Below are 27620 nucleotides of genomic sequence, written 5' to 3'. Positions count from 1 at the left end.
CCATATCCCATCTCCACCAAGTATTTTCCAGCCTTATTCTGCCTGCCTTAATCCATGCCCTCCTACCTTCTCTTTCCTCCCCTTTCGCTATCTCTCTCAACCTCCAATTCATTCTTCTTTCCTCCCACGATAGGTCCTCCGTAATTCTTTCCTTTCTCCCCACTAGGCTCCTCTTTTTTTCCATAACCTCCCATTTCTGTTCTTCGTTCTCCAATTTCAACAGCACCATTTCCCTTCCTTTTTCTGCATCACCTCCTATTCTCTTCACCCTCTATTGCCTTTACTTTCGCTCCTATTCCTTCTAGTAACTTTCTGCATTTTCTCTCCTCCCTCCTTCTTTTACTTCCAGCCCTCTTATTACAATGTTTCTTCTTCTCTCCTCCTTTTCTTTCCTATACAGCCTTCTCTCCCGGTCTCTTATGTTCTCCCCCGCCTCCCCCTCTACCGTTTCCTTCCTCCTCCCTCTTCCCCTCCTTTCTCTCTTCCATTTTTTCCTCCAATTTTCTTATTCTTTCTTCCATTTTCTCCTTCTGCTTATTTGTCTCTTCCCTCTCCTCTTTCCATCTCTTCTCTCGCTCCCTAAACTCCCTTCTCAGGTCCTCTATCTCTTTTCTCATCTCCCTACCCTGCTCCCTGAAACCCTCCCTTAGCTCTTCTCTTACTGCCCTAATTCCTCCATCATTTCTCCCATTCTTTCTCCCAACTCCTTCACACCTAACTCCGAGTCTTTTTTAGGAGATCTTGCCGTCATATTACTTCTCTTAAAAATCTCCTCCTTTTCCTCACCCCCGCTCCTGTCCATTTCCTCCCTCTTCCTTTTCCATAACTCTTCTAAATTTCCCGTGCTCCCCCTCCTAACTTTCTCCTTTTCCTTAACCTTACCTATCGCACTCTTTCCCTCCCTCCCGTTTTCTCTCCCTTCACTCATCTCCTCCTAACTCGGCTCACTTCCCCCTCTAGCTCCACCACCTACTCTATGCCCTGCCTCGCGCTGCTGTCCGCGTCCCGGATCCTGTGTTGAGTCGCCCCTCTCTCTTCGCTATTGTTCACGCTCTGCCTCGTGCTGCCGCTCTCGGCTCGGCTCACCTGCCGTGCGCCCCTCTAGCTCAGCTAACGTTCGTGCTTACACCTTCTCAGTGCCTAGCCGCTTTACCTCCCTTTATCTCCTCTTACCTGCCCCTCCTCTGTTTCCCTTCTTACCTCCTCACTCTCTCACCTCCACACCTCCTCGCTCTATCACCCTCTCCTTCCTCAGCCTCCCTCGTCACTCTCTACTAGACCCTTTTGCTCTCACTCGCTTTCACACCTGTCACTCTCGTTCTCTCCGGAACCGGAAGTCTAACTTAACGTCATTTTACCATGCGTACTGCGATGTGTAAAGCTAGATCCATATCAAGTAAACGAGAACGCACGAGCACTTATCGAAGCGAATTGTTCATTCATATTTGTTCCTGCTCGTTTGCTTGGTCTAACTTGCTCCGGATTAATAGTGGTAGTTACATTTTACATTTTACATCCATCGAATTTAACGCTCGTCCAAGAAAAATTTTCTATAAAGTTTCTTGAAAATAAAACTGCCATCGTGTCTGTGAAGTTGGTATATCATTTTCCAGCAGATCAAAAATAAAAATCAGTTCTTGTCGCATGCAGTCAAGTTCTATAGTTCCTGATACTTTTTAGTAATAGTTCTGGTGATTTTACCCAAAAAACAGTCGATTGAAAAAATGATCTGTTAACTTCCCGTAGCAAAAACAATTATACGACATTGCCAGGGTCGGGAACTCTTTATAAAATGCTTTAGTATGTTCAGAACTATTCGAGAAATATTTTAGATAAACCGGAACTGCGACATTTTCGTATACAGCATATCACACTATTCTCTCTAAGTACTCGGTTTTTGAGCGGTATTAATTTTTTAAACAATCATACGACATTGCCAAGATCGGGAATTCTTTAGAAAATGCTTAAGTATGTTTAGAACTATTCGAAAAATATTTTAGATAAACCGGAACTGCGACATTTTGTACAGAATATCAACCTATTTTCTCTAAATCCTCGGTTTTCGAGCGGTATTAATTTTTTAAACAATTATATGACATTGCCAGGGTCGGGAATTCTTTAGAAAATGCTTTAGTGTTCAGAACTATTTGAGAAATATTTTATATTAGATAAACCGGAACTGCGACATTTCGTACAGCATATCACATTATTCTCTCTAAATACTCGGTTTTCGAACGGTATTAATTTTTTAAACAATCATACGACATTGCCAGGGTCGGGAACTCTTTAGAAAATGCTTTAGTATGTTCAGAACTATTCGAGAAATATTTTAGATAAACCGGAACTGCGACATTTCGTATACAGCATATATCACATTATTCTCTCTAAGTACTCGGTTTTTGGGCGGTATTAATTTTTTAAATAATCGTACAACATTGCTAATGTCGGGAACTCATTAGAAAATGCTTCAATATGTTCAGAACTATTCGAAAAATATTTTAAATAAACCGGAACTCCGAGATTTCGGAAAATTAGCAGATAATTTATTCAATGGATTTTTTTGGCAAAATCAACAGAACTATTATTAAAAAGTATCAAGAACTATAGAACTGGACTGCATGAGACAAGAACTCTTTTTTATTTTTGATTTGCTAGAAAATGATCTGCTACGGGAAGTTAGCAAATCATTTTTTCGATCGACTGTTTTTTGGGTAAAATCACCAGAACTATTATTAAAAAGTATCAGGAACTATAGAACTCGACTGCATGCGACGAGAACTGCTTTTTATTTTTGATCTGCTGGAAAATGATATGCCAACTTTACAGACACCAGAACTTCATTATCGTTCAATTCGTTAAAAATAAAGGAAGAGAATAATAACTTAGTTCTCTCAGCGTAAATGTCGTATTTGCCATGCGTAATAAGAAATATATAACTTGAATATTGACCAATGTCAGAAATAATATCGTGTCTGGAAGATTGTTTCGCTCTTAACAAATCAAAATAAACGGGGTTTTCTTACGCATATCAATTTTGGTATATATACTAGCAGGAGTCCGTAAATGTGCAGTTAACGTAAACCCGTTGCTTATTTATATTGCATATGCCATCGTGTTCTTAGTGCGCTCCGTGGGAGGTGAAGATTGATATAAACGAACATGTCCAAGTGTTTCAGTAAGTCACATACTGCAATGTTTATACTAGCGCTAGAAGTTTTAATGCTGTAAAAATGTGTAGATATGTTATTTATATACATATAAGTTCTTTCGAAGCGTTTCATTTTTTCTTCAATTTTTTCTCTATTTTTATTGAATTTTTTATGAGTATTGACGTCATACCTTTGTAGCACAGTCACTTTATGATGCGTTCAACCTATATAACGGAGAAAAAAGAATTTATTATATAATGAATATTTTTATAACGTGCGCTGATTTCTTCCCGGGCGTCATCTGACTCTTACATAAGATATTCAGTTCTCGATAGTAAACAACAAGATCTAATTCCAGTCACCTTGTATCGTAGAATATGATACCTAAGTATGCATTTCTCGATCGATCTTTTTTAATTTAGAATTCTCTAAATTTGCAATCACATACATTATCATTGAATCATATAATGCCCGAACTTATTGTAAAACCTTTTTCTTTTTTTTTTTTAGTCTAGATCGCTTCCCTAAACCCTTTTTCGGTAATTCTTCAGAATAGGGCCTTTTCCGAATTTTAATATTTTCTTGCGGTTTTCTTGGTAAAAACCTTTGTTGTGACTCCGACAGTGATAATCAATCGGGGAGCCCGAAAAATATGCACCCTACCTATTTTTTTTTCCTATTTTAGTAAATGAGGCTCAATTAAAGCGTTTTTGCTCAAAATAACTAAAAGTATTTAATTGTTTAAAGCGCGTCACTAACCTATGTAGGTTGCCTCTGCTTTAACGAAAATCACAACTTCTATAAAGCAGGGCACACACATACGTGTGTATGCCCTGCTTTAACGAAAATCACAACTTCTATAAATCAGGGCACGCATATACGTGTGTATGCCCTACGCTGCTTTAGCGAAAATCACAACTTCTATAAAGCAGGGCATACACATACGTGTGCGTGAACCTCGGTTCGCGTGGAAAGTGTATGCGTGAACTATTTCGGGGCTACCGCACCTCCCTCAAAAGCAGGGGGGGGTGTGCGTGAACCTCGGTTCGCGTGGAAAGTGTATATGCGCCCTTAATCTAAACATTTATCAAAAATAAAGTAAGAATAAGTAAAAAAAAATAGGTAGGGTGCATATTTTTCGGGCTCCCCCGATTGATTATCACTGTCGGAGTCACAACAAAGGTTTTTACCAAGAAAACCGCAAGAAAATATCAAAATTCGGAAAAAACCCTATTCTGAAAAATTACCCCTTTTTCTTCTTACTTTTTTCTTCGCAGACAATTTTTTCTCCACTTTAAGTTATATTTTCCTCTCTTAAATTTATGTATATATATAGAGATATGTATTTATTTTTCCCGCGCACCGCTGTGGATGTACCCTCCGCTGACCCGCCATTTTTGGCTCACTTTCATTTTTTTAATTATTTTTTCTAATTCTGTATTGCGTTGCATTTTGGCATTTAAGTCAGGTAGTATACAACCCTTTTATTTACTTTCATTTTGATAAAAATTTATACATTGTTTTTTATTTTAAAGAATTAAGTTCCAATTTTTCCACATCATAAATGCCTGTGTTTTCCAATTTCCGCAAATTTTGAGATATTGGGCTTTTTTTTGTTTCTCGTTGGAGGAGGAAAATTCCTGATGCATATATCCTAGGGTCGGTTTCTATAGGGTTATGCCGGGCTCGCACCGGCATTAACGTCCATTACTGAAAAATTAAACTTTTATCGTTCCCATCCCCGAAAAATTAGAAAAATTTTGGAACCGGTTTTCGGCATCTGAAGCATTGCATTAATATTTTACAATAAGTTTTATTAGCTATACTTTTGTGTGTATAAATAGTTTTGACGAAATAAATGCTTTCGTAAACAAAAACTGCGATCACAAATGAAGCTATCAGTTTATAATTTAATATGTCTGACGCGAATTGAAAATAGGATTCTATAGAGCATGATTGATGGTGATTAATGGTAATCGAGCACGATTTGAGTTATAGCAATATTTATCATCAAATATTGACAATTACATTCACAGTAGCAACATGTTAATTCTATATATAGGGTCACTGAAATTGCATTGCAGTTCGCAAAAATATTTTTTAAAGAAATACAATACTAAATTTTAAATCGTATTCGCGTATCTAAATAAGTGTGTCATTACTATATTTTTTACGACACAGAACATGATATTGAGTTCAAGATATGTTTAATCAATTAAATATTTAATTTCATTGGCGTGGGTCACTTTTCTCCTGAACAAACAAATCGGGAAACTCCACTTACTATACTTTGATTGTTCTTCGGGCAGAATCTGTCAATCTGAATATCGGAAATATCGGCCGTTAGTTCGACAGCTTCTAATATGAAAATTATTAAAATGTTGAGAGAAGTCCTGAGTAAGAAAGTTAGATTAAAGCCAAAGTTCAAGTGAGGCCGACTGACCCGATGTCTGCCGAGGTCGAGCACGAATCGACTCGAGTCCGTGGGCTGCATTTTTCATATAGGCATTAATCAACGTCGTACAAATCGACACTATTTTCTGGGGGAGGCGTATATAATGAAATAGCTACCAACAATATGTTGGGGGTATGCGGAAAGGCCAGATTTGAGATAAGTATGATCAATCAAAAATCACATGTACATGCACCTGTAACTTAAAAAGAAAAACAATCTAGTTGATTCTAAAGATATTAGAATGCATTACCCGCAGAAAAGTATTATCGTGAACACGCACGTGTGCACGAATGTATATTATGGAAGTCACGTATAAAATTACTATTCGTATAATACTGGAAACTTGATATCAGTATGAGTTATCAAGTTATTGGTAGGAATTGTTGACACCTAAATATTGCAGAGTACTTTTGGTCAACAGTTCGTATTGTCCGTGCAGTAGCTATTGTACGCAATTAACGCAATGAAAAATTATTGATCCGCAGGTTTCCCAATGTGCGTAATAACGAGAAACATGTTATTCATTCTGCGTGTAATAAAAAAACTGGGACACGCGCAGTTTTTCTCGCGCAGTTTTTCTCGCGGCTCGAAATAGGGCAAGATCGAAGTGCGTTTGCATGTATGCAAATTGTATATAACACAACATATATTATAATTCTGTCGATATATTCGCTCCTGTCCCACGCTTGTCCGCGATTCCGAAGGCTTGACATTCGCGAGATTATTTTCATCGACGCTCGATAACCCCGTAATGGGAGAAATGCCGAAAATATACGCGAAATCGCGCAGATGCACATCGAGACGCAGCCGAATAGGAGATACGGCGGAGCTGGAGTGAGCGCTATTGTGAAGGTAAATTTATTTCTGCAAGAGAGAAAGAGAAAAAATGGTATATAAACGCGTATAGTGTCCGATTCATATAAAAAGAGATGTTTTCTGCGTGTACATGCGCTTCGTCGGTTTCATACCAAAGACGAGGGCCGCGTGCTTTGCATCATTCACATGAGCATAGCTCGGTAATTCAGCTCGAGCGTAGACATTTTCCTATAACGGTGAAAAAATATTGAAAGAAAACGTAAGAATGGAAAGTGCCAGAGCGGCTCGCCATTTATTCACGTGCAAGTGCGTGCATGTCGAGGTACAATGCCGTTCATTCTTTATCGAAGACCGCGGCGTTAAAGATCAAGTTGAAGGATTAAAATTTTAGGGTTGCAGATTGGAGATTAGAATGCATTTAACTAAGACATTAAAATTATTTGATTGATCATATTTTATTCTCCAATTCTTAAGCTTTAACGTGTAGTTTGATACGATTTAAGAAATGACACATCATGGCAATAATTTATCGCGAAAATTTAATTATATTAACCCAACGCTGTTAAATTTGTAGTGTAAAATTATACTCAATTCGAGTTCAATTATGCTCATTTTTAACCATTCTTATATAGGTCGCTTCTCCTTCTATTCAATATTAATCTATTCAATTAAAACAATGTTAATTTAACTAAATCAATAGAGTTAAAATAATGTTTTATGTTAAAATAATAAATTTTGACACACATTGCAATTAAGAATAATAAAATGTTAATTAACCCAATAAGGTATCAGTTTAATTTTCATTCTTTAATATTTATAACGGTGAACAGCCAAGTAATGAGCAATATGTAATGCTGGTGATTCTGAAAACCTGTTACCTCGCCTATTACATATCAATAGATTTATTGTTCGCTAATTTGATAAACCACCAAGTGGATTTAATTGAAATTCTGTGCACATGCATCGTCGAATGTATACAAAGGATCACTTCTTCTTTCAAATTCCTTCGAATCGCTATCGGTTATGCATATGCGAGTCGTAATACTCGCCTTGATTTTTAATATCCAGCAAATCGCTGGCGATTGACATAAAGCTGGCTTTATACCTACTCACGACGCATATAGGCATTAACGGTAAGGTATACCATTAAAATCGAGGTCACCCTCGATCGTACTCGCGGTAATCGCGGTCCCAGGTAGGAATCGCCAATGCTGAACTATTGCGCCAAGCCTGGACCAAGCGTGAGCCAAGCGTGAATTTGCCAAGCCTTGGGCCTTCAGCCGGCCCAAGCTTGACCCAATGTACCTGCCATAGTACAACCGAAGTTTGGTTGTGCTATGGCAGCTACATCGGCCCAAGCTTGACCCAATGTAGCTGCCATAACACAACCGAAGTTTGGTTGTGCTATGGCAGCTACATCGGCCCAAGCTTGACCCAATGTAGCTGCCATAACACAACCAAACTTCGGTTGTGCTATGGCAGCTACATTGGGTCAAGCTTGGGTCGATGTAGCTGCCATAACACAACCAAACTTTGGCATTTTCGCTCAGCCAGGCTTGAGCCGAAGTATAATATGGCAACATTGGCCTAAATGTCTATATTAAAACTAAGTGTAAAAATTATATCTAAAATAACAATTTTTTGTGTAATTATTTGGAATATAAACGGAAACTTTATAACTGTTGTTAAATTCCCAATGTTTACAAAATATGTCCTTTGAATAAACTATATTTTGTACTACATTTTCTTCTATTTGACTTAATCCAATGGAATACTAAGGTTGTAGTTGCACAAGCATATAAAGTACGCGTTTGATATGAAGTAACCTCAAAAATATTATGTCAACTCTTTTATTTGAAACAAATATCGTCGGCCAAATTAGAACAATTTCTACGTTTTTAACGAAATTAGAGTTGAGGTTTTCTAATTAGGTCGACGATATATTACATGAAAACCATTATTTACATATTATAAGCATAAAATACTGTGTTGTTTATAATATGTTAATAATTAATTAATATTATTTGATTTACAATGCAATATATTGTTTCAAATAAAAGAGTTGTCATAATATATATCTTTGAGCGCTATTGTATAATTGTAAAAAAAAATTATGTGGAAATGTTTGTCGCGCGGCGAGCATTTTCGCGTCCTGCGAGGCGTCCTGTGTGCTGTGTCAGCTGTGTGCCGTGTGCAGCGGCGCAATGCGCGCGCCACTTGGGCGCGAAAGGTCCAGACGTCCAGACTCTCGTGCCCGATAGTGCCGCGATAGTATGCATTTTGCATTTAGAACTTCGAAATCTTTGCGCTGCTATTTCGACATCAGCAGAACAGCATAAAGTGTCACTTTGGACCAGAGGAAAAAGCTTAGCAGTGCTTATTTATATATGCTGTGACTTGTATAACTGTATAGCATTTTTATTGCTTCAAGTAAAAAATCATTTCAAGAAGAATAAGATTGAGATAAACAAGCAGCTTAAACAAGAGAAAATTCAAGTAAGTAATACTATGTAGAAAATTATCGTGCTTATCTTATTATAACTAATAAACGTTTCATAACCTCAATCTAAATTAATATCTATTATGTTGCATAAATAGAATGAAAGATAATATAGATGACCCAGAATATCTTCTTGTTCAATTTAACCAAGTCAGAAATGGCAAAAAGATTATTGAACTTGTACCCAAAACGTGGACAACAATAAATAAACGTATCTGGCAATGCCGTTATCCGCCTGAGGAATGTTATCCTAAAATTAACGAATGGATAAAAGAAAAAAAACAACCTGATGAAAATTGGGAGATGTATCCGGTTAAAGTTTTAACGAGTGCTCGTGAGTGTTTAGGTTATTATGGGAGCTTTCTAGCAAGCGACACAAGTCGACACAAGCATCGTTCTATCTTTCCTTTTTAGTAATGAGTAACAAAGATAAAACGATACTTGTGTCGACTTGTGTCGTTTGCTGGAAAGCTCCCTATGGTTATTTCATTTTTATGTTTATTAAGTGCCTTTTATATTTTTTATTACATATCTGCAGGTAATTTGGAACAGGGAATGCGAAGATTGCAGCGTGCTTGTACATCATTTTATAACCTGGAAAGTACAGATGATGGGATAAGTAAATATTCCCGTAGACCACAAGTACTTTCAGAGCAAGCGATATCAAATATGTTAAATGAAAATACATCATTAACTAGACAATCAATAAAGTCTGTAAAAAAGAATTCAATGAAAGGTACTAACTAACTATTTATTTTAATTACTACATATAGTTTTTATTGCACGAAATTATTTCTTCTTTTTCTGACGAAATAAAAAATAAACGAATATATATATTGCAGACTCGTAACTCGTAAGGTTTGAAGACAATATGTAAAGGATTCTTAGATTCCCTTTCCTGCAGGCATTCATCACACAGAAGAAATAGTGGGAGGATGTTAGCGCTCCACAGGAGGCTGCAAAGACTACATCTGAAAAGGACTGCCTGTGCCATAAATATTCAATTTTTGTTTAGCTTGACTTCTATTGGAGAAAGCTGACAAGAAGTGAAGCATAGGTAGATATTGATGTGTAAGGGCATGGCACACAGAAAAAGGTTAGCAGTAAAATAGAAGCCGTAAGAAAATTGCCTATCACAATCGATAATTTGTGGATCGTTAAGAAAATCATTGATTGTGGTCGGTCAATTTGCTTACAGCTGCTTCAGTTGTACTGCTTACGTTTTTCTATGTGCTTACGACTCCCGGCCGACATTTTTCTTTGAATCCTCGCACTATTTCTTCTGTGTGATGAATGTCTATGGAAAGGAAATCCTAACAATTTTTTACTTATTGTCTTCAAACCTTATAAGTTACGAGTCTACAATATATTTGTTTATTTTTTATCTCGTTAGAAAAAGAAATAACAGATAACATAAAAATTAACTGCTACTCGATAAGCCGGATCTTTCGAGTAATGCCGAGGTACTAGAGTAGCACCAGAAAATACCTGGCAGCCGAAATTGACAGTACTATAATTTCAATGTATACATTACTATTTTTATAACTAATGACATTTAAAATTACAGGGATACCTCTTAAAAATGACGAGATAACCAAATTGCAAGATACGCAAAGCTATAAATCAAACAGTTTCCAAGATTCATCCAAAAATTACAAAAGTGGTACGTTATCAAATTATTCTCTTTTATTTTTATTGAAAATTTTTTATATGAAATACTGAGTTATGCTAATAAATAAATATTAACTGTTTTAGGAATTCAAGAAATGAACAAATGCAAGATTCTGTATATCACAAAATATCAAGAGCTGGCGATAGGGAAGGCGGCCGAAAGCAACGAGGTTACAATTAATAATCTATATAAGTATATTATAACAATATATGTATATTAAATATTAAATAATCATTTGTGTAAAAGAGAAATGAGCCCTGGCAGTATTGTTTTTCTACTCTGAGCCAAGCTTGGCTTCATTGTTACCCAAGCCTTGGGCCAAGCCTGGCACCTTGACCACCCCAAGCTTCGCCCGAGGTTATCATCCCAGGCTTCAACCAGGCTTGGGCCAGTCTAGTTGCCATGCTTGGCCCATACTTTCTCCTCATTGGAACAAGCCTGGCTCGAGACTGGGCCATTTGTATATTCCTACCTGGGGTACTCTTCGCGCGCTTTTTTCTATTTGTGAATATGCAAAGAATGCGAAGACTTCTCTTTTTATTTCGGCGCAAAGTGGATCTCGAATTTTTCGATAGTTAGTATCTTGGATAGTTTCTTTTTTGAAAATGTTCAATTTATATAATCGAATAATTCGCATGAATTATCATCTAACGTATATAAGTTGCTAAATAAGGAATTGTGACACGATAAATATTTGACATACAGAATTGTATTAGCGTGTAACTGCAACATAGCCGCATAGACTTCGCAATCGTTCCATCTGCTTGAATTTCAAGATGATATTGCGCGCGACATCTAACGATATGTAAGATCATGTTTGGCCCTATTTACAACCAAATGTGCGAGTTAATGGGTTAAAAGGGTGCGTACACTCGCGTCGACGCACCCTTCCGGCAATAAACTTCTTCTCTATCGTTATATCCTGTTTTTTTTGCTGTGGTCGATTAAGTTGAGCGATGTAGTTAAACGTGAAGTATATAGTTCTACTTATTGCGAGAAATACCGTAAAAGGGATTACTGACGATTCCAGTTTCACATCTCTGTTCGATCGAATGCTCGTATTAAATTAGTGCAAAGTCTTAACTCACGTACAAGAGATTCGGCTTATATTTTATTTATTACATACATATATTGTTAAGAAATTTATTTTTATAATACACATACAGAATTGCATTTACTAAACAGCTGTGTTAAAAATTCATGAAAAGCGATTATATTAATAGAAAATATATCTGGTCGCGTCATTTCGTACAATACCAAAAGTTCTCTCGCTTTTTATTAAAGCTGCAGCATTTATCGATATCGGAAATGAATCAGAAAGAAATCGGTATGATCGCACGTTTAAATTATTAAGTCAATTATTATTTTCCGGTCTAGCACGCCGTCGTCATACCGCACCAATGTTTTTTCCGTTTTGTCGAGGAGGCGCGGCCAGCGAAGCGGAAGTAGGGAAACTTGTGCGGGATCGGAAGAACGAACGCGCTTATCGAAACGCGCTTGTTTTCTTTACTGCCTAGAAAATCTATAGTGGGTATACTTAGATTTATTCGAAGCTTACCGAATGGAAATGGGGAGAGAAGATTAGGAATTGAGAATTCATTAACATATATACTTATGACGCAGCTGTTTTTGCCGTTTCTCTTTTTGTTACGCGACTCGGCGGGACCAAATACGAAAATACGCACGAAACTCGGCCGTTTAAGGTAGGCGTCTCGCTACGTGCTTATAGTCATGTGACTGTTTGTAGGTTTTTACGTTCAGAAATATATTTCAGGCAATTTTTGCTAAGGGAAAAATAATTTTATGACGTATGGTGTAAAATTTCATACGTGACAAAGTATGTTACTTTTTCCAAATTATGTAATTTTTTTCATTTAACTCCGTTTTGATCAGCTGATCATGCGAGTCGTCGAGAAAGGTTACAAGTGAGAAAAATACTTTTCGATTGAATTTTGACAATTACTGAGAAAGGGTTTCAAAACGCATGAAGGGGTGTCAATCACTATTCAATTCGGCTAAGAAAGACGAGCCCCATAACCTGCAACTACAGTGATTAGCCAGCGGCGTTGCCAAGTCTTCCCAACCTCATCTCGACCAAAAAATGTCTGTTCGATTACCGCATTTTCACTAAAATAAACTAAAAAATTAGCAGCGAAATCTCCGGTAAACTATATATTTTATGGTTGCATCGGACTCTTCGAAATCTAATGTACAAAAAGCAATGTTTTTTCTCACTTCATCTAATCGAAAAATGCGAAAATATGTGATTGAAACCGTGATAGAGCCTTTTTTTCTGGCTGTCTGTATGAAGTAATGCAAAATTTGTGATTTTCGAAATCGATTTTCTAGAGTAAATAGTCGGTAAGGAGCCACAGCAAAAATCGACTGCAAAGCTGATCATATAATTTGATATAAAATCCGAAATCGAAAACTTTATCTAATACATGCCCTGACGAGACGACTACCTTAATGCTGAAATTCCTGACATCCTTGTATTCGGATAATCTATATCGTCGATGTATCGTGTGTTAAATTCCTTTCACGAATTTAACACAATTGTATTGATGAACACGATTTTACAAACGATGTTGCATGTCTATCTATCTTCCACATAATGAAGACCTCATTCATTATAATATATTATTGTATCGCTATTGATTATTGTGCTACTATTGATTAATATCTACTGAAACTTATTATCGACATGGTATTATTCAATGCGCACGCATTGAATGATAAATTATGCTGCGAGAATGATAAAAACAATTTTACTTTTATTCTAAAACTTAAGTTAAAATATATACTACACATCAGAGAAAAGAGTGTATTAATTTTGAAAATATCTCTTATAGTTGCCATGTCGACTATTCTGCAGACTTTTATCTTTATGAAATAGTTTTTATCACATACTCTATCGAAACTTCATCATTTTAAAATATTTGTGTTAATAAATAAACTCACTTTTGCACGATTTTTTCTAAAAAAATTTTTTCAGTTTTATTATCGCTCTTTAATCTTCATTCACGGATTGAATGGTCAGAAATGAAAAATCGTTTGAAAAGCCAACATTGATATATGACATTGAATTTGATAAACAAAATTCTGTTTTAGGTTATTGTATATGCTGAGAATAGAAAAATGTAAATTTTCCTTGGCGCGAATCAGCTGCGCTCGAGTTGTGTATTTATTTTATGCTGCTGCGCTGACGGGTTTACTTTTTCAAAGTTGTTTACTCCATTTTCCCACGACCACTATGCCGAGCGCTCGTTAAGCATGTATAGGCACATATAGGCAAAAATATAGCCCAATTACGGGAATTTGTACATAATGATCTAATTGCGATATCGAGAAGTAAATTGGCTATGCTTCACGCTCTATTCGCGCGCGTAACGTAACCGGTCGGCATCGCGCCTGATGTTATATTCCGGAGTGCGATGTTGAACTTCCGTGGTCGATGAGCTCACGCTAAAGATGCTCATGCTAAAATATTCATGCTTCATAAGAGCCAAGCGTCGTGCGCCGCGTCCGTGCCGGCCGTTTTCTGGAGAGCGATGTAAAATCGCGAGAGCGCGGGGCGAGAGCACGCATGCGAGAGCAAGCGCCGCGCGCTCACAAATTTACCGGGAGATCCGGAGGAACCTTAAGCGAATCTGCTATCAACGCGCTAACAAATTTTGCCTACGACGAGACGCGGAAATTCAGTCCCTGAAAACCGTCGAAACTGCCAGGGATAAACCGCTGGGGGAATGCTGGGTTGTACAAGATCGGGATATTAGTAGGAATTAATGGGTATTAGTCGAATGGGGTTTATACTCAATTAGACTAGCAGTGCCCATTTAACTCTTAAACCGTCAAGTTTACGCCGCACAGCGTCCCATTTGTGTGACAATTATCACAATTTGATCTCACTTAACATCGCCGCAAATGTTACCGGTAAACAGTATCGTTTAATAGTATCGTATCGTATATTGTACATATATCATTATACCCTGAGTCGGGATTGCTAACCAAATTACCTATACTGATTGTTATTATGCGGGAATTAGCTTGTGAGACTCGTTGTGAGAGCTTTCGGTCAGTGATTTACTTCTCCGATTGAGGTCTTTTGTAAATCCGGAAATGCAATTATGCCGGTGAGTTGTTATTACACTTTTGACGCCGAGATGATAGTAATTTTGTGATGTAATTATGACAAACTCATTTACGAACAACGTCATCGTAATCCTTCTTTACCCTTCGCCCTTCGAGATATTGCGGGCGTTATTTTACCGTCGAAGACAACGTCACGCGCAATTTATTTCGGATACTAAAAGTCTTTTCGGAACGAGACAGTTCGAGATATAATAATGTATCGATAATTCAGAGCGTCACGAGTTTGCACGGTGCGTAGCGGATAACTATATCGACGTTGCCGCAGATAATCTTTTCATTCAGCGTACCGTTACGAGCTTGCAGGAGTCATTTGTATAACGAATCGCTGACGGTTGTTCGCTCGTGCACAATCGATTGGTACGCCAAAGCACGGAGTCGTTTGCAAGCCAGAAACTTTTTGAACTGTTTTCGTTGCTTCCGTAATTTTCTCATCCAATATTCAAAGAAAATATTCGCCTGAAATAGTAATCTACTTTTAAAATATTAATTTATTTATGCGACACGTTACGTATATATATATACATATGTTACTTAAACGATAAATTTCGTATTAAACGTTACTCTCTAATAATATTATCCACATTTAGTTGAATTAAGTTGATATTTTGCGCGACTTTATAATATCGTGGCGTTACGGGACATGATATCCTTAATGGTAAAGCTCTATCACCGTCACACAATGCAATTGACGTTTCTCGAATGCCAATATGACGGATTTCCCTAGGGATTGCGAACTACTTGCGGGGTGGGGGCACGTATGAATCGATAGTGGCGATCTATCGGTTAATGTTAATACGCGCGCGTCAGAATTGGTTCACGTTGCTGAAACACATTTGCACAATAGTCGCTGTTTCTGCATGGGTCTTGTCCCCAAACTCCAATATAAGACGTCGCGAATGACCGTGGAATTTACATATGCAGATATGTGTATATGCATGTATAAAAAAACATTGCCGTTCTGTGTTGGCTCTACCATCTTATTCGTCAATATTCCGTGATGTTGATTTCGAATGAAGAGGAACAAAAGCACATTCCAACTGTAAATGGTCGTGCCTCAAGTATTTCAGCAATATGAAAGTCATTTCGTGAGAGCAAAATGCGTGAATGTACACAGAGAATATCGCTGTTTATCGACATAAGCATTTCTTTCGCACATTCTTTTATGGAATATAGTGTAATTGAATGATTTTGCAATGTTCACTGCATTGAAATCTATATATATAAGTACCGGACGTACGTCTGTCTGTCTGTCTGTCTGTCTGACCGCGAACTACTCATTTGTTAGTGGACCGAATTTTTATCAAGGGTACATGAAATAGGGGTAGAATTTCCCGGGGAGTGCCATAAAGTGTATAGTTTTTTGTTACCGATTTTCTGGAAACCGATTTTTTTAATTTTTCTAATTTTTCGGGAAATAATCGACCGAATTACAAGAATTATATATATAAAACAGGGGTAGAATTTTCCAGGGAGTGCTATAAAGTGTATAATTTTTTGTTACCGATCTTCTTGGAAACCGGTTACAAAATTTTTCCAATTTTTCGGAAATTAATTGATCGAATCTTAAAAAATTTATTTAAAAAAAATATTAAACAAATAAAAACAAGAACAAAAAAGGAGATCAGACACTCACCACCTCCACGCTGATTGATCTTGGGTAACGCTAAGAGTGGGTATACTATGTATAATATGTGTACGTTTTATACCACCAATATTACCTTTATAGGCTCGTAGCTTAAAAACTAGCATATTTTGAGGGTTGTGCGGATTTGAACTTTTCATCGGCATCACACAAACTACAGTTTTCCGTAGTTTCCGTCGATTTTAACGGTGGCCACTTTTTTCATATAATTAGTGCGTGGTCTTTTAAAGACTTTAATATAAGGGATTACATTTTTGAAATATTTGACAATATGCTAATCTGCATCTATAATATTATTTATTATTTTTTATTAAAAAAAAATTTGAAGATGTAGGTTAGAATTTGAAGTGAAAGAATATCAAAGGTGCTTCTAATTAATGAGTGAGTTTGGGGAGAGGGGAATAAATAAGCTGCTAAAACCAGCAAGTAGAACACGCGTGTACGCAGTTTTTCTTTTCAGTTTATCATTTAATTATTGCTATATATTTGTTCCCTAATTTAGAAAAATTGTGTCTTTTTTAGTGATGTTATCACATGATTGTATTTAGGGGGGTACATGGTACATGTAATCTCTAAAATAATGTAACACTCGGCTATTATTTAGTACCGGTATAATAGTCTCTTGTGCAACGTCCATAAATATCACAATTAGGTATTTTATGATGTGTGCAATTTTTTTTCTCCCGCAAATAAGTAATAAACATAACTATTTTATTGAAAACTGTAGCTTTTATTTATAGATATTACTTTTATGCTTTACTGGTACAGTTGTGTAATTGGTTAAATTGGTGTAAAAAAGTTTGTGGATTTATTACATTAATTTTCAATTTCATTATCCACATTTACACTTTCTGGATGTAATGCTTTTATTCTGCATTTACGAATTTCCTACTTTAGCACATTGGACATTTGTTTTTTTTTCTTCCCCGATAACCAAGCGCGTGCTAGCACGACATCGCACGCTGTGCTCAGCATGTCATGCAAAAACTATATGCTGTCTCTGTGTCACTTTTATATCGATATAAGCAGACAGTGCTAGAACGGTGCTATCACGATAAGTATTGTTTGTTATATATATCTTATGCACGATGCCGAAAATTTTGACCTGCAAAATGCTAGCATTGCCCGTTAAGCAATGTGCTCGTCAAGTGCGGCAGTATCTGGGCATCACATGACAGCATGCCATTGCACGCGGCGTGCATTATGCGGTCATCGTGCCAATATTTGGTTATCTGGGTTTTTTTTTAAACAAGTATGTTTTGTTATACAATATTGCAAATGATGAACAAATGTACATTTATGCTATATTTATATATGTTTGTAAAAAATCTGCATTAATTAAATGTTATCTTATGATGGGGAGTTTAAAATCACATACGTGCAATGTAGTAATTAAATAAACATCAAAAGCTTTGCTTTATATATTTGATTATAATAATTATAACAATAAATGAGTAATTTATATCATAATATTGCAAATAAGATATAATAATAAATTTACGCTTCTAACTTAATTTGCATTTCTCGTCATTATTTGTATTTTTGATTTTGTTATAAAGATAGCTCAAGTTAATTAACATAGGTTTATTTATTTAGAAATGATTGTAGCAGAATTACCAATAAATATCCACTTACTTCGGTAAATATAATCCTGATTTACGATTGTGTAATACTCAGAAATCGGTATAACACACATTATTATTTTTAAAAAGAAATAATTACATTACTCGAAATTAACATAACGTTATAGATTCACGTCATTCGTTGCATTTATCGCATTACAAGATCGGTTAGTAAAATAAAATAATTTTAAATACACGACGAAAGGAGCGACTACACGACGAAACTACTTCGACAGTTTGACGACCTCGAAATGAAGGGGCAATATTAAGCAAACGCCATGTTCGTTCTCGCGGAGCCTTCGATGTTCGACGTTCTGGCGCAAAAAATGGCACAGAAACTTGCAAGGTTTCTACCGCGTCTTCTTGCATCTTTACGGCTTAACGATAGTAGCATGCACTCGCGTAGAGCAGATTTGCGCCGACTACCAGTTTCGAAAGGGTCGTTACACGTTGTAAAATAGTCGAGAAGGGTTATAAAGATTGTCGGGATACATATGCACGAAGTGCGGTCGTGATATTTTTACGTTTTCTCGAATAATTTCCGGTCGGTGAGGCGGCTTAAAGTACTCCTCCGTACACGTAGGCCGGGGTAAGTCGTCCTTTATCTTTTCTCGTCGATTCCGGTTCAATTTGAGCCCATGGATGCGCGAGTGTGTGTCCCGACTCTCAAGCCTCGAAGATCGGCACGTGCAATAGCAATTTCTCAGGAACTTTACAATTTCTGGCTCCACTCGACGCAGGAACTCCGCTCGAGCGCGGGAGATGAGGCTGGATCGTTTCCTCCTTTTCGACTGCACCATCGCATCGCATGTGCACGTTTTGCAATGAGCTGCATGTAAAAGTCGGCGCTAATCGACATTCGTATTATTTCATTTCGATAGATCTCGGCGTTATTTCTATGATTGGTGCGCTTGAATTATGCATAAGCCATTGTTCAAAACTTATATGCTAATTTTATATAATGACTATTAACTATTGGATAATTTCTAATTTTCAAACTCGAGTGACAATTTTAAGTAATCTCGATGAATGATTTGTCTCTGTCATATTATATATGTATACACTAAATAATTATTATATATCTGTCAGTTATATTTATTATTCATACAAATATATGAACTTTATCTAGCAAACTGAAAATGTATTCTGATAATACGTATGACTTAAATACCTGTAATCAACGGATTTGGTAGCAACGAACATTGCTTTTCTGAACACTAAGCGGGTTTGGCATTATCAAAGTACGGAATTATAAACATTATAAAAATACGCATTAACATTTACCGACTTATTAGAGTATATAACAATTTATTGTAAATAATTTTAATTTCGTCAATTTCATTTAATTTTAGCAATATTTGTTATAGAATCTATTTTACGAAAGAGTATTGATTCTTAGTGTACATTTGTATCTTATTACATAAATTTTATAATAATGATATAAAAAACAGATTATAAAATTACATGATCCTTTAGTGAGGTATGACAATGTTGATACTACTGTCGATACTACAAATTTTATAGCAATTATTATCCTGATTTAATGAATAGTCTGGTAGGGGATTTTATACATTATTGTGGGCGGCATAGATTTCTATTCTAACAGAAATATGTTCTAATTAATAGTTCACAAAGGCCTTCAATATTATAGAAACGCATATCACGACCCGTAATTATCACATCAGATATATAGGTACGTGTATATCCATCAGTATATCGCATCGATAAATATATTAACAAGTGCTTTTTCACATGATAGCTCTATTTGTATTTTGAATTAATTGATATTAAATTACTCAATTTTATTGAAATTCATCAAATATACACAGATATTTTCTATAGATCTAAAAAAAAATTCATTTTTCGTAAATTTATAAAAACTTTATTCAGCCAAATTCGATTTAATTGCATTTTTAAAAAAGTTTTTACATTGTGTGATACTTTTTCCGAGTATTTTCAAACCTATAGAAAAAAATCCGAGTAAATTTTTTTAAATATAATCATTATTGCTAAGCATAACATTTATTTGTATTGAGTGATTTGTAATTTGTACTGCCGTAGAATGCAATAATTTACTGCATTTTAGGATAGCTGTCATTGTGCAAGTTACTCGCCGTGAAAAGTGGAGCAAGTCGTAATTATAAGTGCATTTTTCAATTTTTGTTTTTCAACAAAACTGTCGGTGACCTTATTCTTTCACACACATCAGCGTGCTTATTCACAAATTCTGTAAACGCTTTTTCCGGATTTATTACCACCGTTAATAAATTCCGCGAAAACACGGAATTTAGAAAACTTCATAATTTGCCATCCGCGGACATTAATCACTATTTTATTATCCATGCTTAACGTAGCTTAAATCACAAGTTTAAGAAAAAAAGTATACGCATATATAATCACGCAGTAATTAGGATCGCGAATATATTATGTAATTCTGGCTGCAGTATTTATCTGATGTGCTGTTCAACGTTCACCGTTATTCATAATAGTTCAGATGAAGATAATGAACCGCTGCGTTTTAATGTAAATTCACGTGGTTGCAATTTTATTCGTTTAGATCAGTTACATGCGAACGTTCCTCATGTTCTCAACAAAGCGCGTATAGGAGTCTACGGAAACTTCCTCGAGGCATAAATCATGGACGAAGGTTAAAGCTTTCCGATAATCCTCCATATATCACATGAAGCGAAAGGTTCAAATTAACGTAAATGCGGTTTTCGCCCTCTGAATTCAGTAATTGTTGCTTTTATCTAGGGACGGCGGTTTCGCCACTCGCTCCGTTACTTGGAAGTTGTTCTCTTGTTATATTACTCTTAACCTACCGAGACTGGAATTTCCTGTTTATCGCATAGGGTGAACTTGAATTTTAAACGTAGGTACGCACACTCTCGACAGGTCAGTTTCTCTCGGCGCGCTGCATTTCAAAACAACGAAAATCAGAGGGAGAGAGAGAGAGAGAGAGAGAGAGGGGGGCAATGAAATAGTAATTAGAATCTCGGTAAAATGCAAATTAGTATCAGAATAATTTCCTATATTTTATTTTAATACCTTTTTAATATGATAGCAACGAAATTAAATGTTTCAGAAAATGTTCATTATATCTGTAACTGCAGGTATTTAGTACGTAACGTAATTCGAGATTAAACAACTGTTAAATGATGTTTCATGGAAATTAAATCGTAATTACTGGTGTGAAGGCGAATAATTGGTTGGCGAATGTCCGAGTTCTAATGGTGAAACTGTGATTGGAAATTGGTGTTCTTTATATGCAAAAGAAAGTGAAGACGAGCGAGCTAATGATTCTGAATATTCATACGGGCATTTACATCTTGCGGTGTAACGTATTGATCTGTTTCGTGTTTCCTTACGCTCCATTTATCAGTTGACGCTTTCTCTCTCTCTCTCTCTCTCTCTCTCTCTCTCTCTCTCTCTCTCTCTCTCTCTCTCTCTCTCTCTCTCTCTCTTTTTTTTCTTCTCTCTCTCTTTCTCTCTCTCTTTCTCTCTCTCTCTCTCTCTCTCTCTCTCTCTCTTCTCTCTCTCTCTCTCTCTCTATGTCATAATGATAAGATGTATATATTAACCCAGATTTGTTTCTTACGAAAAAAAAATATAATCGCCAATTTCTCACTTTTATTTAGGTTAATTAATACACGTAGCGTACAATATAAAGCGTCCTGCTACATTTGTCAATGCGCTTCGTCGTGCACGATAAACGACATAATTAGCTTGTTTTATTCCGACATTTATTATCGTGATGAATTCGTGGTATTAGGAATAATCCTCCCGCTCCGAGACGAATAGGAAAAATAGGATGACAAATGCACGCTTTTGTTCCGCGTTCATTGAATAGATCCATCTGCGGGATTGGGCAATACAGGCATACAAAAAAAACGAAGCGTGTCTATCGTGAACGGTGGAAGGAGCGCTACGAGACAATAATATATCGCTATATAGATATTGATTGATATCGCGAGTATATGTATGCAAGGTACGCACCGCGCTCGCTCGCGCGTGTTGCGGCCTTTTTTATCATTTCCGAACTTGTGCATGGGATTGCGTGCGGCGTACGGAATATTAAAGACAGTCGGCTGGCCGGCTCGATAAAATTATACCGATATGTGACTTCGGTGCGCCACCCGGGCGGGGGTGGCATTCCGCGTATCAAGCGCAATTTTCATGGGACATTGAACACAGTCGCGATACCAAGCCTGACGCCGCGCGCGAGGATATTGGCCGTGACAACGACGGCGTCGCGGCGGGGCGGCACGCGGGTGTTGGGTGTTGCGTTGCATGACGTTTCGGTATGCTATTAGAGGAATATCGAGTATCGTGGCGGGGGTATTCAGCTTAACGGCATCAGGACGGCGAACGAACGTACGCGCAATCGATCGTTTAATCGCGGTCATGTAGGGAGGAATTAACCGTTTTGTTAATAAACATGTTAGACAACGCCAGAAGCCACGAAGCCCAGAGTTTATCGCGGTATCATCAAGGTTTAGTCGAGTGCAGGTTAAGGATTATTCGTCGTAAGTGGCTTTCTCCGGAATTTCCACTATTTGGAATAATAATGCATTTACGTCTCATTGTCAGAAGGTTGTGGTCTACCAGATCGAAACTGTTGTGCATAATAATATGCGCGTTACGCCGTAAGGATATTTGCAAATTCGTACATGCGCAAAAGTTGTCCTCCCTCGATACTCGACTAATTTCAATCTTCCGAACGTTATTAAACTTTCCCCGAAAGTTACGTGCCGTTCAGTATATACTATATGCTATATACGTAGTCAACGTATAACGTACGGTATTTTCACATATACGTAGAAACGGCAAATCGCAACCGCGCTCTTATCGCTCGAGGGAATTTCCGAAAAACTTTCGAATCTACAAATGAATCTAGAGATGGGAATTCTGCAGCGGCAAACGTCTTCGAGATATATCTCTGTCTTCTTCTTTTTTTATATAAGATACGCGTGATTGAAAAAGAATTTTTTACTTTTATATCATAAGCTTTTTTTTCACGTGAAAGCTTATATTAATCCCTCGCTGTATAGTCTGTTAGAATATCTAATTAAATCGTATAGAGCGTAATAAGTAATTCAAAAGTCGGTACTTCGCAAAAAATTAGGATTGAGCACGAGAAGAGGAACATGTTTTCTTATTCATATCCGTGTTCCGTATTTTTAATTAAATGCGAAAATCCGATAGTTTTACTTTGATGTTTTCCGACGAACAGCGGTGCAGCTAACCATTTAGTAAAGCTCGATTATTGCTCATTCTGCGGAGGCATCATCTGATGTAAATAATGTGCGCCATTTCTCTACAAAAGTATACGCACGCCGCGACAAAGCCGATCGATATTTCATAATTGGTGGCTACCCGCTTTAAACCTCGGACGTGTTGCCACAAGACCGAATTGCTTTGCCGGACAGTACTGAGTCATATTGCAGTCTGTAGCAAGAATGTTGACGGACACTTCATTAGAGTTCATATACTTTCCCATATAAGGTTGCCGGAGGTTACAATACAACCAACACTTGGCCAATGCTACGGCATTCGATTATCGGCCAAGGTTTTGTCAGCCAATGCTGGGCCAACACTGGCTGTCTACCTAACACCTGATCTGTGAAGAATAATCCGGCGTTACGACAAAGCCAACACTTGGCCAATGTTGGCAGCCGCACATCGTCCGACATTTTGTCAGACAGTACTGGGCCATCACTGGCAAATGACTGGCGCATAACCTATAAAGAATAATCCGGCGTTACGACGAAAACTAACGCTTGGCCAATGGTTGGCACCCGCACATCGGCCAATATTATGTCAGACAGTACTGAACCATCACTGGCAAATAACTATGCAAATGTCAAATCATCCGATAGATGGCATTTGATAGGATTCGTTTCTCTTATTTAAAATACGACCAACGATGCTATATAAGAACGATGCATAAATGACAGAACTGCACAACTTATATACAGTTGTATCGTGGAGTCCACTTTTATAATAAAATGTGACACACTTTTGAATTGATGTTAACGTTAATGTAACCTTATTTTTGAAAACTGATAATAATTAAATAAACAAAACATATATACATATATAACGCATATATTTTATAACAAAACTCGTTTCTTAATTAATTATCATCCAGTCTGAATCTGGCAACCAGTACTGGCGCAGTACTGGGCCGATAGTAATACCTATACTGGAGCAGTACTAATAGACAACGGCTGGGCCAGTACTGTTTGTCAGTACTGGGCCAAAGTTATCATCCGGCGCTGCGTCAGTACCGCGCCAGTAGTGTTTGCCAGTACAGCGCCAGTACCTAAACTACCACAACCAGTACTGGCCCAATACTGGGCCGATTGTAAAACCCTGTATGGGTTTTTTCGTTTAGATTTTATTTCGTTTATTTATTTCTTTTTGAATTTTATTCAACATGCACATGAATCATTTTCTGCGTCGAGAGGCGATAATTTTTTCTGAATTTATTCAAGATATTGTTTTCTGAAGTATAATTTTTCAATGTTTTAATTTCGTTCGATTTAACTGTTATTAATGTGATTGTTACTGTAATTTGCTACAATTTGATGCATTTAAAAATTTAAATATACACATGTACGCACGCACGCACTCACGCACACAAAACTCAGAATGCACTTTGCACACACCGATTTTCGATTCTCCTTTACTCGGTGAAACTTTTGCGAAAGTAGTTTCTTGGAGATTTTCATGTAACTTGGAAGGTTGATATCAAGTAGTTGTTAGCTCGCTTGCCGAAGAAAGTCGAGTGCATCGTATCGCGCATTGCAACCGAAAAGAAAGTCTCTGAAATGTAAGACAGAGGCAAAAAAAACTTTACGTATAATTTACATAAAAATAAAAAAGTCACATAGAGAACTTGAGGTTCAAATACGACTTCTCTTTATATAGAAAGTTTGCTCCAAGTAATCTGTCATGCGCAACAGTAATGTTTCAAATCACTTTAAATGCAGTGCAACCAACGATAGATGTGACGATCGAGATGACAATCAAAGTTTATAAAGAAGGTGTGTTATTTGTGAAAGATAAGTAACCCTTTAGATAAGTTGAACGTTTAGATAAGTCGAATCTTTGATAAGTTGCCGGTATCGATCTGATGCACATATAGTTACCTTGTACGTATATTTATCTTTTTACACAGTAATATCTACTCAGAGATACCGACATGCTTTTAGGAGGGAAGCATAGCCTATGTTTGCATACGATAAGATAATTTTATACTTGGAAAAGACGTTTTATGGATCGACAGATAAGCGAGATTGAAATGTAAGAGATTTATATATCAATACGAAAAAGTAAAACGATATATTATAGTAAAGAAATTTCCGTTCAAAATTGTTTCCTATAGCGATTTATATGATTAAACTACATCCTCGGTTGAACCCCATTTCAATATTTATTTTCTGTAAAAGAATAGGAAATTTGGATATGATATGCGACATATATATAATTAAGCTCGCATTTCCAAATGTAGCTTGTTACGTAATTAACTGATATAATTACTCGTCTGACATAATAACATGTTGCCGCGAAATGTGAAAGATAGTAATACATTGCTCGTAAAAAATTTTTAGGACACAACTTGTAATTTATGTTTTTTCCTTTTAAATATTTTCAGGTATTTATGTTTTTTGAGGAGTATAAATATCTTGTTTTTAAAATAATGGTTGTAGCTAATGTCGTTTATGGTAACAGTCTTTTTGATATAAAATAGCGCACGTAGTGATGCGACGAAAGCTATTACTCCAAAAGTTAAGGTGTTTTGACATACTAATAAATCACCCGTATCTACGTGCATATGACGGAGAGTGACGTTGGTACTTTCACGCAGTTTTACAGGCTTTGGACTTTTCAGCGAGCCATTTATAGTATATAGCTAATAACAAAGTTTTTATATGTCACTGCAGGAGTACTGAAAATATGGACGTCGCATTGAAGTATCATTTAAAAAATAAATAAAACTAGAAGAAATAAAGGAAATATATATGAAATTATAATGAAAAGTTTTTTGAATATATTTGTGAGTGTTTATATAAAAATTTTACTTAAAAATGCAGCAGATCATAATTTTGACATGAAACGCTATCGTACTCTTTCTAGTGCGAACATATTCTTTTACGAATGAACGTTATTTTAACAACAAGCGACGAGCAGAGCGCGCGATTTATTTCCTTTTCGCTTGACGCACGGCAGTGCTTATTTAATTATTCAAATTACGCGTGACACAGTTCTCTGGAAATGGCTTTTACATCTAACGAAGGTTGCGCTTCTCTCGTCGAATTTCTCAAGAAGGACATCTGAAAAACTGAGCTTCAGAAATCTTCGTGACCTGAACAAGACAATGCACTTCTTCGCTCGTCCCTCGTATTATCAGCTCACCCCGTACGGTCTTTTACTATTATAGTCTTTACTAAATCGGTTTTGCATAATCCCGTTTGAAATCGGTTTTACTCCGAGGATTCGGAGCGGATTGTACGTGCCGAATTTTTTACACATTTTATTTCAACAAGTACAGAAACCGCTATGTCAATTTGGCCTATTATGTTTAATTTACACCTTATTAAATTCACATTTTATGTTATTACATTATTTGAGAAACGGAGTAAATTTTACAAGAAAATTATGAGCAATGTTTGTACGTCCGTACCTTTTTATTATCTTTAGTTTTTCACGTTACTCTTATCCGATTATCTTATCGATCACAAATTATTTTTATGCCATTTCTAATCGAATATATACCTGTTAAATTACACTCTAATGCAAGTTATACGCCTGCCCATACAGCTATAGAGATATGTGTAAAGGAGAATTGTTTTTGTGTGTACATGCGTCTATTGGGATGTACACGGAACACACGTTCTTTCTACTGTCTGATCGAATCAAATGCGAGGGAGCGAGCAGTTCGCTTGGAATTCTCCGAGGCTCGATATAAATTCCCGACTATTGGTTGCGCAGGAGAAAATCAGATTAAGGAGCGTAGAACGATTTACCAATAACGTGTCGAGGAATTTTTTACGCGATACCATGGGGCGAACGTGGCGGCGAAAGGGAGATGAAATCGATAGGATTATTGGGATCGTGACAAGCAGGGCGTTTCTCCCGGGTGACGCGCATACGGAAGGAAAACTCTCGCCGCCGCATCGCGAAGCGGGAATTCAGCCTGCTGCATCTGTGTGTAACCGCGGCTCTGAAATTACGCAACGAGCGCACGTCCATCTTGCTTGTCGGTTTGATTCCCCGTCCCGAATGCATATTGCCGTAATAATCCATAAACAGCGGCGTCATCGGTGGCGTTTGGTATTATCGGATTTGTAAACTGGCCAACGTTTGTGACGTGGTATACGGTAAACTCATTGACGTTCAAATATTCTCTCCTCCCTACCTCTTCAATTTCCACAGCTTTTCGACCCATCTCGTCGTCGTACCGTAATCGTAGTCGTGCGGCATACATGCATACTGATGCACGCAGGTCGACATAGTTGTCTCCGTTCCGTGGAACAATTCGTGGGTTAGGTATACATGTATACGCAAAACTGAAGAGTCTTGTGCGACGATCCGGTTTTCCGACGA

General features: G+C 37.0%; 1 protein-coding gene and 1 long non-coding RNA gene across 2 annotated transcripts in view; both read left to right on the top strand.

Annotated features, from left to right (window-relative positions):
- LOC143902876 (uncharacterized) overlaps positions 1-27620 on the top strand; it is a 113140-nt gene that overhangs the window by 17335 nt on the left and 68185 nt on the right. The window lies entirely within an intron of this gene.
- LOC143902898 (uncharacterized) lies at positions 7978-24228 on the top strand. The gene is made up of 6 exons (XM_077416118.1): positions 7978-8916; positions 9019-9254; positions 9459-9656; positions 10488-10583; positions 10676-10761; positions 24160-24228. Exons 2-6 carry the CDS (start codon positions 9020-9022, stop codon positions 24226-24228), a joined length of 684 nt encoding a protein of 227 aa, XP_077272244.1. The 5' UTR covers positions 7978-8916; position 9019.

Source organism: Temnothorax americanus, unplaced genomic scaffold, assembly GCF_048541705.1.
Source record: "Temnothorax americanus isolate GAGA-0224 unplaced genomic scaffold, ASM4854170v1 Scaffold41, whole genome shotgun sequence".
Classification (NCBI taxonomy): domain Eukaryota; kingdom Metazoa; phylum Arthropoda; class Insecta; order Hymenoptera; family Formicidae; genus Temnothorax; species Temnothorax americanus.
This window is presented reverse-complemented; position numbering and strand designations above follow the sequence as displayed.

Coding starts and splice junctions, on each gene's coding strand:
- LOC143902898 (XM_077416118.1), top strand. CDS start 9,020: ATGAAAGATAATATAGATGACCCAGAATATCTTCTTGTTCAATTTAAC. Junction 9,255..9,458: donor TAAAGTTTTAACGAGTGCTC/GTGAGTGTTTAG, acceptor ACATATCTGCAG/GTAATTTGGAACAGGGAATG. Junction 9,657..10,487: donor AAAAAAGAATTCAATGAAAG/GTACTAACTAAC, acceptor TTAAAATTACAG/GGATACCTCTTAAAAATGAC.